Below are 13,516 nucleotides of genomic sequence, written 5' to 3'. Positions count from 1 at the left end.
TCCCGACTTGGTTCTCTGGTTCTCTTTCCAAAACTGTTATCAAGCTCACTCCTACTCTTGTGACGGGTCCTTTGGAAACTCAGAAGGTGGCATGTCCTCTCCTAGAACATTCTGGAGAATGCGGAGTCAAGAGTCCTGGGGATGAGTGCCAGAAAGTTGGGGGGAAGGGGACTTGTGTGGGTGGATGGGGACCAAAGTTGCTGGTTAATTCAACAAAGATAGTTTTAGAAAAATTCCAGAGGCATGCAATCATAAAACTGTCAGGGTCCTTAGAAGTTACTATATCTATTGTCTTCTGTTTCATATGGTGGGGGGGGGGGGGTAGTGTTCAGAGTGATGAGGCCATTAGAGCTAGTTAAGAGCTGGGCTGGGATACCAACTGACTCCCAGGCCAGAGCTCCTGCTTCCCTGACACAGCCATGAAGCTCAGACCCCAAGTGAGAGTCTATACTAATGCTTCCTTAGGATGGTCTTTGCCATGCCCTCCTTCCACCTGTCTGAGAAAATGGGCTAGCAAGGGGTTGCCAGCCATCCGACTATCTGGAGAGAAGTCCAAAAAGCCCTGGGCTAGTCTGTGACCTGCCCCATCTCTGGGACTCTGGAGTTTAGGTGCTGGGGCGCAGTGGGCACGGAGTTTGGGTTTCTGCCACGCCCTGTCTACTCCTGGCTCCCTCTGCCGCCCATCTCGGAGAGGACAGCCAGGTCATTTCAATTTAATCTTATTTAAAAAGACATAACTAATAAATCTATTGCGGGGGCGGCAGAGAGACGGCCAGCAGAGTCGATCGTGCTCCCAATCCCATTGAACCCCATTGAAAACCATGACAACACGGGACAAGCTCGGATTTATCCCGGCGTGCTAAAGAGCTTTGTGAGCAGGCGTCAATCACCCATTATTTCGGACTGAACAAATGCAAAATCTTGACTGGAACAAATGCTTCCAACAGGTCCGGGGCGTCGAGCTCCATTTCCCCTTTGTCCGCGGCCTAGCAGTTGGCCTGTATTGGGGTTGCCTCCGCCCGACCACCCAGCGCGCTGCGCAGCCCAGGGCGCCTTGGGCACGCTTGACAGGGAGGCTGATGGGGAGGGTGCACCGGACCAGCGAGGCCCGGGCCCCTTGCACAGGAGCCAGGTCCCAATTAAGCTCAGGTGGAGCTAGGATTTCGGGTTCGGCCACCCAAGAGCCGCGTCCCTCACTAGAATTTAGCAAGCAAATACCCAAACCACGGCTTCAGAGGAGAGGCCTCTGAAAGTGCCCCCAATGAGTCCTAGACCGAAGCGGGACCATGAGGGGAGCCATGGGCCAACAAAATGTATCCGCGCCGTCTGGCTCCCTGCGCCTTCTACTTTGATCATTCTCTCCGGCTGGGGCTGTGGGAACCAGATCCGAGATCGCAAAGAAACCCCGGGCAGGCTAGGCTGTCTTTTCTGCCGGGCGGGCCAGTCCTAATTCTCCAAATCGGTCCAGTACCGGACCAGTCCCAGCGGCTGCCTGGAGCGGGAAGCCCAGGCCAGAGGCCTGCCCTGGGGCAGAGGCCGTATCCCCGGGTACTGGGCCTGACGTTGAGGCCACATAGCTGAAGCTCACAAGTGGCGCCAGAGGGTCTGGCGACGCCAAGGAGGCCGCAAGGCCCTCACGGGCTCCGGGTGAGACGCCGCCGCCCGTGGGCCCCAGAACCGGCCTGGGCTGGGCTCTGAGGAGCGCCGCCTCTGGGGCTGAGCCCACGACCCGCAGCAGCCGGGCGGGGCTGGGCTAAGGAGGGTGGAACGAAGGACGTGAACAGCTTGGCCCGATTCTGCCTCCGTTTTGCCAGTCTGGGGAAAGGGGCGCAGAGCTGGGGCTCCTGTGCTACTGCCAGCCCTTCCCCAGTACCCCTTGAAGTGGGGGGAGGGGGGCGTTTGGGATGTGGTTCCTACAGGCTTTCAATAACCCTCGGCCCAGAGGCCGGCGGGACCAGGCCACTCCTCTGTGCCCGCCTGCAATTTCTCGCCTCTGAATCCTTAGAGGGGCCCAAACCAAAAAGAGAAAGAGCGCGCCGGAGTTTAACGCCGCCTTGTAAATCACTTTACGGATAATTGCGGGAAACGAACACTCTAGCAAACAAGCTCGAGAAATAAAGCAAACAGGGAATAAATTCCTGGGTGCTCATAAACCCACCCATGCCGCCCCCACCCTGGCCGACGCTCCTGCGGGGCCAGGCCCCGTGTCAGCCCAGGAGGAGGAGGAAGCTGGGGCTGAGACAGGCGGGTGGTGACCACCGCTCGCCACCCAAGATGTTATTCATTGGTAACAATCCCCATTATCTGTCCCCACTTTGGGCTAATCAGACAGAATCGCTAATGCCGTAGAGCTGCTTCCTGCCGCCTCTGGGAGGTAACGGGGCGCCGAGGGGCGGGGGACGGGACGGGGCGGGGGCGGGGGCGGAGGTTGCACCTTCCGGGCTCGCTCAGTCTTTGGTCCAGCACTCATTCAGGTACTTAACACCCTGCATACCCGGACCTCGGCTTTCAAAGCATCCCGGGTGGGAAGAGTTGTTTATATAAACAGAGATTCCGCTGTAAGCGCGCTAATATCCCGGCAGCCGGCGCATGGCGTGCGCCTCTGGCTCCCACCCGTAGCAGCGGCGTCCCCGGCCGCCCCTCAGTTCCCAGCCTGCCCCGCCCCCGCCTCCATCCCCTCCTTGGCCATGGCCACCTCTGGACGCCTCAGCTTCACCGTGCGCAGCCTCCTGGATTTACCCGAGCAGGACGCACAACACCTGAGAAGGCGGGAGCCGGAGCTACGCGCTCCCGGGCCCGGCCCCTGCGCCACCTGGTTGGAATCCGAGCGCAGCCACTACCCCTGTGAGTAAGCCGAGGACCACTGCGGGAGCGGGGAGAGGGGAGCAGAACCACGCGCCCGACCCATGCGGGACTGGGAAGTCGAAAACAGTCTTTGCCCCTGACTACCAAAAACCCCTGTGCCATTCGTGACCTACTCAGCACATCCTGAGAGCAGATCCTTGCGCCTGGTACTGACGCCCGGGATCTGGGTTTCTGTTTCTAGAGGTCACAATATTTAAATATTAAAGAAATGGCCTTTAAATGTCTGAAAATGCGGCTACGTTCCCAGGCCTCGGTCAGGGATGGGCAGCAGTGGCGAACCTAGCTCTCCAAGCCTTTGCAAACCTCGGCAAACTATTGCAATAGACCTGGAGGTGGCCTGCGTTGGTGACCCAGCTTGCGGTAAATTCGTCTGCTAGCAAGCGACCAGTGTGGACTTGTTTTAAGAGGGTCCTGGTGAGCTTCTTAGGAGGCGCGGTCTCCGGTTATGGTATAAATGAGGTCCCTGAATTTGGAGAGGTGGGTGTCCGGATGTGGTGGGCCCAGGGAAGGAAATGGTCGCAGCCCTAAAGCCGCGGGCGAGTGGCGGCGCCCTCCCGCCGGTGGCTCCACGCGCGCGCGCGCGCGCGAAGCAGCCGGCGCGCGGAGGGGCCAGCGTCTCATCAGGCCGTGTCTCCCTTGCCGTCCCCAGTCTCGGACGAGAGCAGCCCTGAGACCAGCCCGCCCGACTCGTCGCAGCGGCCGTCTACTGGGCCGGTGTCTCCCGGCTCAGATGCTGAAAAGAGGAAGAAACGTCGGGTGCTGTTCTCCAAGGCGCAAACGCTGGAGTTGGAGCGACGCTTTCGGCAGCAGCGCTACCTGTCTGCGCCCGAGCGCGAGCAGCTGGCGCGCCTGCTTCGCCTCACGCCCACACAGGTCAAAATCTGGTTCCAGAACCATCGCTACAAGCTGAAGCGCGCGCGCGCCCCTGGAGGGCCAGGGGCGGCGGAGTCGCCGGACCTGGCAGCCGCCGCCGAGCTGCGCGCCGCACCGGGCCTGCTGCGCCGCGTGGTGGTCCCTGTGCTGGTGCGCGACGGGCAGCCTTGCGGCACCGGCGATCTGAGCACGGCCTCCGCCCAGGACAAGAGCGGCGCGTCCCCAACCGCCTGCCCGTCGCCAGGCTACGCCGCCTTCGGGCCTTGCTCGGCTCTCGGCCTCTTCCCGGCCTATCAGCACTTAGTGCCCCCAGCCCTGGTCTCCTGGAACTGGTGAGGCCATTGCGGGGCGCGGGCACCTGGGGCTACCCCGGACTTTGGAGTGGCTCTGCGGCCGAAGCACGGCTGGAAGCGGAGATCCGGACAGTTTTCCCGGCCCCACCTCTCTGCGGGCCCCACCTCCTTCGGCGCTGGGGTCCCTAACCCCGCCCTCCCCAGCCGCTGAGCAGGGAATTTCAGCCAGCATCCCCCCCCTTTCCTCTTTCTTCGACGCCAACCCCAGAGCTAGATTTTATTGCTTAAAACCTTATTTGTATATTTTAAAATAGCTATTTGTATGGGAAGCAACGTATTTTTAAAGAAATAGAATATTTTTCCTCTTTGTGGTACGAGAATAAAATGTGGAGGGTTGGGTCCCCCGAGCGCCTGCCGGCGCTGTGCTTTCCGGACCCGAGTCCAGGACTCTAGTCCACTCTTCCCACCCCGGGTTGGATGGAAGGGCAGGTCCCAGGCCCGATGCAGCTTTAGGAAGATAGTGGGGGAAGGGGTGGAGGGAGGCAGGTGCGGGGAAGAAGCCAAGGGAACCCTGAGATCCCTGACAGCGGGGAGGTGGCGGGGAGATCAGTTGGAGGCCCCTCTGGACTCCCGAATCTGCTGGTGTTTCAGACAACAAAAGTCAACCGAGTTGGCCAGGGTAGGACATGATAAGCTTCCCCACAAGGACTCTCTGGAGACGTGCCAGGTGAGCTGGGGGTAGAGCGTACTGCTTTGGAACAGCTCAGGCCTGGTGGCAAGCTGTCCTTTTCTGGACCCAAGGAGCACCCACCCGAGCACCCAGAGAATTCGTAAATCCCAATTAAGCCTGCGAGTGCCTCGCTTGGCATCTGTGATCCCCCCCCCCCTTAGTTCTACACCTGGCTGAGGTGGCATGGGGTAGCTTGATGAAGAAATCAAAGAGTGGTGGGGAAATGACCCTCCTCAGGGCTGCCAGCTGAGGGAAGACGGGGCGGCGGAGACCCCGGATGGGACAACATCTGTGTGGGATCTCCTGGTGGGTCTCATTTCACCGGAGGTCCAGATGCACTCTAAGCTCCGGAATCTGGGGTTCCACCCTTGGAATTTGGAACTCGCCTTGGGCTCAGTATGCGGATTGGCAGAGGTCCCTATGCAAGTGTTTACCCCTGGGAGAAGTTAGGGCCTGCCTCCTCGGTGCCCACTGCGAGGACATGTGCTTGAGGAGAGTAGGTTCAGGCATCCCATCCAGAGAAGGGAGCAAAGGCTCAGTGAGGTCTGCGAGGCAGACACTGGGCCAGTTCCAGACCCCCTTTTTCTCCCCCATCCCCAGGAGGTAGGGTAGCTGAGGCAGGGTTATCACCTGAAATTTTGTGGGGTGGGGAGATAGAAGACAGAGGGGGAAGGGAGTGGGGTGTTTTGGTCTCAGCTGCTGGCCACCTTGCCTTCCATATGGATGGGGTTATCTCAGAAGAATCTCTATCCTTAAACCTCCTTTTGTCTTGGAAACTGAAAAGGGCATTGTCAGGCCTGAAAAGGACCTAGACAAAATCCGCACTGTTTCAATTCAGGACTCTGTTTAATCAGTCCTTGGTGACAATGTCGTGGGTGTTAGAGAGGACAATAGTATCTTTTTAAACCTTTTTAAACCTTGTGGCCTTCAGGAAGACAAAGGGCTTGAATTTTATGGGCTTACAACTTCAATTAGAACAGTGCCAGTGTGCATGGGAGATTATCAAATTTGTATCATAAAACCTCTTTCTAATAAATGATTGCCAGGGAGGGAGCCTGGACATTTTAAGACATATATTGAAAACCACTATGGGGGCTCCCAGTTAGCCCTGGCAGAGCAGATGAGAAAGAGAAGGGGGCAAAGATTCCTGAAGAAGGCCCTGGCTGGGACTTGCCCCTGTGTTTAGCTGGCTGGGTGCTTGGCTCTTCCGTGCTCTTCCTCCAGAAGGAGTGTTTTCTCCAAGACTGGAGGTAAAGATCTGTAACTTTGCTTTCTGCTCTTGGCAGTGGCAAAGACCCGCACATTTGGGAGAAAGTGCAAACTCATCAGCTGTTGTGTCTTGCCTCTTCTTTTCCTGGAGTTACAGAGGAAGTGGGTCTTGGGGTGTGCAAAGTGGTGAGAGCCTGAGGGGTCTGAATCATGAAGAGACAGACCTTTTTCCCAGGAGGTTCTTTGGGAAATCATATCCTCAGCGAAATTCATCTAGAGGTCCACTCTGATCAGAAAGTCGAGCTTCCCAGTGAAGTGGTCAAAGCCGTAGCAGGACGCCCACCAGCAAGCCAGCTGATGTCCTGGGCAGGAAGGGGTCAGAACTCTCCTATGACATTAGCATTAAGAGCCATTGTATAGAAACTGTTACTTGCTTCCTCTTGCTCCTTTTCTTTAGGCCTGGCCTTTTAGAGAGGAAAAACCACAGGGAAGAGTTAAAAATATATTCCCATCACCACTGACCCATTTTAGAGACTCAGGCTGTCATTTTTCTTCTGTTCTTACCTGAGATCAGCTGTGAAAGATAAATGTCAGTTTTTCTGTGTGACCTAAAAGAGCAGTTCTTCTAGGTGCCGACAAGAGAAGCTAAACCCAAGGCTTCTTTACAGGCAGCTGGGAGAACAGTTAGGATCTTGCTCCCTAGATGAGAGTATTTTAAATCTGCTGCCCATCACCCATATCACAAATGGGATTCACACTCAGTGTTGAAACTTTCTGTGTTCCAGGTATTGTTCTAGACACTTTCACAGTTCATCTCACAGAAACCTTACATATTGTATATGTAATATGCCCATTTTACAGATAGAAGCAGAGGCTCAATGAGTGGGAGTAAGTGACTTGTCGATAGCAGTTGTAAACCTCATAAAATGTCATCATCATCCTTTGTTTAACCCACATTTGGGCATCCTGCAAACTGCCCTTAAGGAAGACAATTGTAATTTTGATGTGACAATGTATATACTACCCAACCATCATAAAATAGTCCTTTTTTTATTTAAAGATTTTATTTATTTATTTGAGAGAGAGCAAGAGAGGGAGAGAGAGCCCAGAGAGGAAAAGGGAGAAGCAGACTCCCCACTGAGCAGAGAGCCCATGTAGGGCTCCATCCCAGCAATGCCCCCCCCCATCTGAGATCATGACCTGAGCTGAAGGCAGACACTTAACCCACTGATCCACCCAGGTGCCCCCATAAACTAGTCTTACAGATACTTCAGGGCCACTCTCAGAAACTGATCACATGATATCACAGCAGTTTCTAAAACTTACTTATGTTTCCTGGATACCAGGCAATATTCTAAGTTCTTTTACTCATTAAACTTGTTCAGTTTTCACAACGACCCCATGAGGTGGTACTGCTAGTCCCACTTCACGGATGAGGAAACTAAAGGCCAAGGGGTTATGAGTAACCTGTCCAGGGTCACACAGCTAGGAGCTGACAGAGCCAGCAAGGAACACAGGCGTTACAGCTCCGGATCCCACATGTTTCACCACATGGTGGGAACGATTTCCTATTCTTTACGTTTTATTTCTCCCAGTTGGTAGTCCTGGTTACCTTACAAATGCCGGTCTGAGAGCTATGTTCTCCGTTTTCCCCTTCCTCCCTCCTCTCTTTCCTTCCCTTTCCCTTCTCCCCTCGTCTGCCGAACTTCTAGCTTGCTCACACAGCCTCTGTGTTGCCGCTCTGTGTGCCTTCCTGTCCAGCTGTCAGTGAAACACAGCTCTTGTTGCAGGCCACAGTATTTTCCCGTGACTATCATTCCACCATTCTTCTTCCAGAAAAACATCTGCTGCGGCTGCCTTGACACCAATTGTCCACGGGGCTTTTGGCAGAGTCTGCTGACTCCGATAAGCTCCTCTAAGCTTTCCCAACCCCCAGGCCCAGACCCCTGTGGAGCTTTATGACTTTGGCTTTGCTGGCCCTTTCCCCAGCCATCTTCCTCCTTCCTGGGTCTCCAGTGTTATCTTTATTATTACATATCATCCTCTTCACATTTTCCCTCTTTCCTTCCATTGTAAACACTTTTCACTTCATCTCACTTAAGTCTCTTGTGGGTGGAGATTGCAATTTTCACTTCAATTTTCTTTCCTCATTGTTCAGAGGATCTTACATTTTAGCAAGTCTCTTATCTGACCAATTTAGCACTTTAGAATCTTAGATAATGTGTTACTGATGGGTTAGAGGGAAGTTATTTGAGCCCAGGTTAACCTATACCTTCCCTTCTAACAGTGGAGTTTAGGTGTTTCTTGTTCCCTTGCTTCTTACACACACAATTAACTTGCCTCTTACACACACACACACACACACACACACACACACACACACACTTTACAACTTTAAACCATTTTAGACTTAGGAATAAAATGTTCAGGCAGGATACTTTGGGGCTTAGCATAGTTAAATAGTTTGTCAACCAAGTTTATCTGTTCTGTGCAGGTAATATGTAGACATGAACAATAGAGTCAGAGGAGCTTTTGGAATGCTCAGAAAGTAGTCTCCTGCCCCCAGGCATGACCATTTGTATGGAAGGGATTGCATCACTTACTCTTCAAGACCTGCAGGAGAGGTTTTATTGCTCCAGGTCACTCGTCATTTTTCCAAGCCATATGTGGGAGGAGACTTACTAAATGGTTTCTTAATTACTTTTAGAATTCCAATTTGTATCTTTTAACTCATCTCCGACCCCCAACTCCAGACTCATGACTGAAGGTATATGATATTCCTCTTTCTCCTTTTTATCCAGTGTTTGTGCTACTCAGTTCTCATCAAAGAAACAAACAGTATTCCCTTCAATGCTGCCCCACAGAGTGGTGATTTAACCAGGAAGAATTGAGGAGACTATTAAAACAGTAACATACATACCCCCAAATTTAAAAAACATGGGGTTTTTAATTTTTTCTAACCATGTTCAACAGAAAATTTTTATTCTTTATCCAGAAAAGTAACATCATCATATACAGGTAAAAGAACATTTTCTCTTCAATGCCCTGTCCTATGGGCCAATAAAAGTCTTGAGGTCTTATTGAGATCATGTGATTTCAGAAGCTGCTATTAGCTTCACTCTAGCTTCTGTGAGTTGAATGTTATAGGAAGAACATTTGAGGGGACCTTGGTCATGCTTAATTTCCTTCTGCATTCTGACTGGGTGGTCCTTTATGAGTCAACAGGTTTTCAAATGGATTTCCTAGCTAAGAGCTCTGAATTGGACTGTCTCTTTTCTCTCCTTCCAATACCAATTGCCCCCGCCCCCTTTCCTAGGGGCTGGATAGCATCCTTGGCAGAATTCACTCAGAGGGGGAATGGAGGCTGTTTGCAAATTAAACTAGAGAAAAAAGTACCAGTCCATTAAAATGGCCCTTGACTCTCTCACCTGAAATGTTGTTACACCCTCCTCCTCCAGCTTTATTGAAGTATATGTGCTGAGCAGGCAACTCTTCCTATTAAAGAAGTTATCAGCTTACATTGACATTAAACTTGGGAGGTAAATTCTCACCTAGAGGCAACCTGAATCATCCTATGTCAGGGTCTGAAATTGTCAGAGAAGCATTAGTATAATGACAAGAAAGGTGTTTTTTTGGTTGTTTGTTTGTTTTGTTTTTACCATAAAATTGAAATACAGAGCAAGAAACACAACATGCCAGGAAAAAACAAAAGAAATCTGGTATGGTTAGTAAAGAAGTAACTGCTTTTCCTGGGAAGCTGTTTTTACTGCCTCATCATACTGACAGATTCAGTCATTTGTCCGACCAGCTGTCCAGCAGTGCTCCTAATTCACAGCAGGAATGTTACATATAAAGTCAAGATATAGAGATAACATAGGGTTTCCTTATTTTCTGTATTCATAGAGGAAACTTTACCTTAAGGTAATCATTTTATCAGTTTGGGTGTGGAGGGCACCAGAGGGGACTAAATGAATAAAGTAGAGCTCCCAGAATTGTGTCGTCCTGGAAATATTATAAGAATGTTCTCTTTTCTTCACCTAACTTGTCACTGATGGAGGAACACGAATGTGTACTCTAATACTTGAGGTATGCCCAACAACTGATCAACCCGACTCCACAACTGTCCTATTAACCTTTAAATTTTAAATAGATAAATATTCTGTACATGCATGTGATGCATATATATAAGTGGGCTTGAAGCCCATTTGGGAAATGTTTGGTTCTTTTCTCTTTAGGAGAAAGAAAACACCTAATTTATAATCTCACTTGCCAGACCCGTGTAGAAAGGATATTGGCTTTCTCATTCTAAAATCAACGTATTGTCCTTATAAGATAATAGGGAAAATGCAGAAATATATAAACAAGCTGTGCTTTTAAATATAGTTATTTTCATATGACACTTGACCTCTTGTTAATACAGTGGTATAATGAGCAGGAGACTCAAGTAAATGATTAAAAGTGCAGGGCGTAAATCGCATTTGTACCCTTTGTATAGTTTGTGGCAAATTATAACCACAAAGAGAAATGACAGAGATCATCTATATTTGGAAAGAACAAGTCCCATTTATCCCTCGGTTTCCTCCTTGCAGCCTCAGTTTTTGTCAGGAGGGTCAGGCATTGGGACCCACAGCCGCTTCTGCTGTTAGCAAGGTAAAGACCAGACTATGAAGCGGGACAAAAGGACATAGAAGAAGCTGACTGTTTGTTTCAAAGGTGGCATGAGTTCAAACAGGGCAGTAATGTTTCCAGGGAAGCGGTCATTCACCAGCTTGTGGTAAATCATGGACTTGTGAAATCTCACCCACTAAAACCCGTGTTTGGGAAGCCTGAGAAGGCAGAGGAATGATTTATTCTAAACTGATTTTAGAATGTTTCATTGCTTTCAGTCCCTCTGGAAAGGCACCTCTGCAGACCGTTTAACATGAACTTTCTCCTGTTGTTGTCACTATGTGAAGCCTCAGCCAGCTAATTTGTAGACAAGAGAGGGAGGCTTGAGGAACTTAAGTATAGGGATTCCGGTTCCAAAGAAGGTGAGAACTTTAACTTCTTCGCAACTGATGACTCCATAGTTCTGCACAGACAAGATAATAGGTCATCATTGCATGTAAGAAAGACAAAGGCCAAAATAGTTACCAAAAAAAACTATATTAATTCTCTTTAAATTGAGCCTTAATTCTGTGAACATAGCTATCTATGGTCGCGTTAGCAAGGTCCTATTTTCCCGTAACCTCATGACTCTTGTTCAGGACTTTCCTTCATCTGTTTCTAGAGGGTCTTCAGCAAGACTGCCTCCCTCCCCATGACCCTAACTTGGACTCCTCAGAGCCCCTCAGAGCGATCTGTTAGGCTTCACATCCACCCATCACATTTCTGCCTTGGAACTTGGTTTTAGATTACGTTTTGCTAGGAAATGCCCTTCTCTACAAGTCGTTAGTTCTTTTTCTTTCTACAGATGGTTCCAGTTGTAGAACCCTTACCTTGTCTACAAAGTTTTCACTTACTGGTTGGGATACAAATAAAGAATTCACCCAGGACTATCCTATCCAAACCTGCAACTAAACTCAGGATTCCTTCACTCGGAAGGCGCTGTGAGAGAGTGGAACAAATGTGGACTTGGGAAATTGATTGGTCTTTGATTTGGGAAGAATCAAGGGAATGTTGGCTGTCGTGCTAATTGTGGATATTACTGTTAGCCCTGGTTCCTTCGACCTTCTTCTACAGATAATACCATGTTTCACATATGGTTAATATGAGTATTAAATGCATGAGTAGCATGTGATAGTTAGCACTGAATAAATGCAGTCCGTGCTCCATTCTACGGAACGCACTTAAGGCTTTTCCTTCTGAGACCTGGGCAGAAGAACACTCCCTCATATGATACCTTTTAGAGGAGAAAGAGAACATGGCAGAATCATACAATGGCTGTTAAAGCTTCTGATTGCAATGGGCATATATCACTTCTCACATTTAAATCTCTAAAGCAGGCTCCCGTTCAAGCTTCCTATCAACAGGGAGCGAGGGGCAGCAGATATTTTGAATAATGATACAATCTATCACATTTGTGTTCTTAAATGTCTAATTTATGACCAATTATTATGCATGCTTACAGATATTATTCCTTTACATTTCTAGAATGTAATTTGGGAGAGTGGTCAACACCCACCTTCACAGGCAGGCAGGAAGGCACCAGAACACCCCAGTGAGCAGTGATCATCGGGAACGAGAAAGGGCACTGTGTTTACCTGCTAAATTTGAGCGCAATTTCTGTGGAGTCTTCTCTTCTGTGGCTGATCTATAGGTGATTAAAAACGACCACAAGGACTAATTGAATTCTCATTTACTTTATTATTTATTATTCTAGGGAGTCTAGTTATATAATCATGGGGGTGTTAGAGCAATGGAAGGACAAAAAACAGTAATTTGGAATGCCAGAGAATAAATTCATCAATCCAGCTTCCAGCTACAGCCACAGCACAGCCTTGTATATTGCCTGACAGATAATCACACAACCACACAAAACCTATCTTTAATTTAGCCCCTTGATTTATTTAACCAACTCTCAATTGATAAATATTTATATGATTATACTATGTAATATAAATTTTACTGTTTGATAAAATACTGAAATGAACATTCTTAACAGCTGTTGTACATCTGCATCAACATTTCTTTTTTTTTTTAAGATTTAATTTATTTATTTGACAGACGAAGATCACAAGTAGGCAGAGAGGTGGGCGGGGGGGTGGTGGGGACAGGCTTCCTGCCAAGCAGAGAACCCAATGCAGGGTTGGATCCCAGGATCCCGAGATCATGACCTGAGCTGAAGGCAGGGGCTTAACCCACTGAGCCACCCAGGTGCCCATTGCATTGACCAATGGATAAATTCCTAAATATAGATTGTTGACTGAAGTGGTATGTGCATCTTTATGGCTTCTGATTCTAATCCATTGGTCCTTCCACCCTTCATTATCCTCCAGTCCTTTGATGCCCTCACTTTCTTCCTTACCCAGCTTAAATTCCTCCACAAGCATTATCATCACTCATATGAACAATCCTCAGCCTCCTGGCCCCTCTCATGTCATTATACTCAAGGAGAAACTGTACCACCTGTCGAACCCAACTCTCCACCTACTCAGCATCTGCAGTCATCAAAATATGGCTGGAGAAAAACACAGAACCACATTGATCGAACTCACTTTATGGCCACTGACTTGAAATGAGTCCTTGATGTTTCTAGGCCATCATGCCAGATAACTCTAGACCATTCAGTCTCCCATTATCCTCCTTGACTGTATCATACCATGTTGTTTCTCGTCAACTTCCCATCTCTCCGTCGACCCCGATTCTTACACTCAGGTTCCTATTTCACTGTGAAAACTGAAATAGCCAGAGAAGAGAGAACCCGTAGATTTCTACAACACTGCCTTAACAGCAGGTGTTTTCTTATATTCTGTCTTCCCAACTGTTACCAGAGATGAATGGTCTCTGCTCCAATCTACTTGAAGGACATCATCACTCCAGCAACTTTGTTCTTTTGCTTCTCATT

General features: G+C 49.2%; 1 protein-coding gene across 1 annotated transcript; it reads left to right on the top strand.

Moving 5' to 3' along the window:
* The first annotated feature begins 2,342 nt into the window (after positions 1-2,342).
* NKX2-8 (NK2 homeobox 8) lies at positions 2,343-4,388 on the top strand. The gene is made up of 2 exons (XM_004773321.3): positions 2,343-2,844; positions 3,515-4,388. Exons 1-2 carry the CDS (start codon positions 2,688-2,690, stop codon positions 4,072-4,074), a joined length of 717 nt encoding a protein of 238 aa, XP_004773378.1. The 5' UTR covers positions 2,343-2,687; the 3' UTR covers positions 4,075-4,388.
* Positions 4,389-13,516: the final 9,128 nt, after the last annotated feature.

The sequence above is a fragment of the Mustela putorius genome, unplaced genomic scaffold (assembly GCF_011764305.1).
Source record: "Mustela putorius furo isolate JIRA1106 unplaced genomic scaffold, ASM1176430v1.1 tig00003898_pilon_pilon_pilon, whole genome shotgun sequence".
NCBI lineage: Eukaryota > Metazoa > Chordata > Mammalia > Carnivora > Mustelidae > Mustela > Mustela putorius.
The sequence above is the reverse complement of the archived record's forward strand: the minus strand, read 5'-3'. Positions and strand labels throughout refer to the sequence as shown.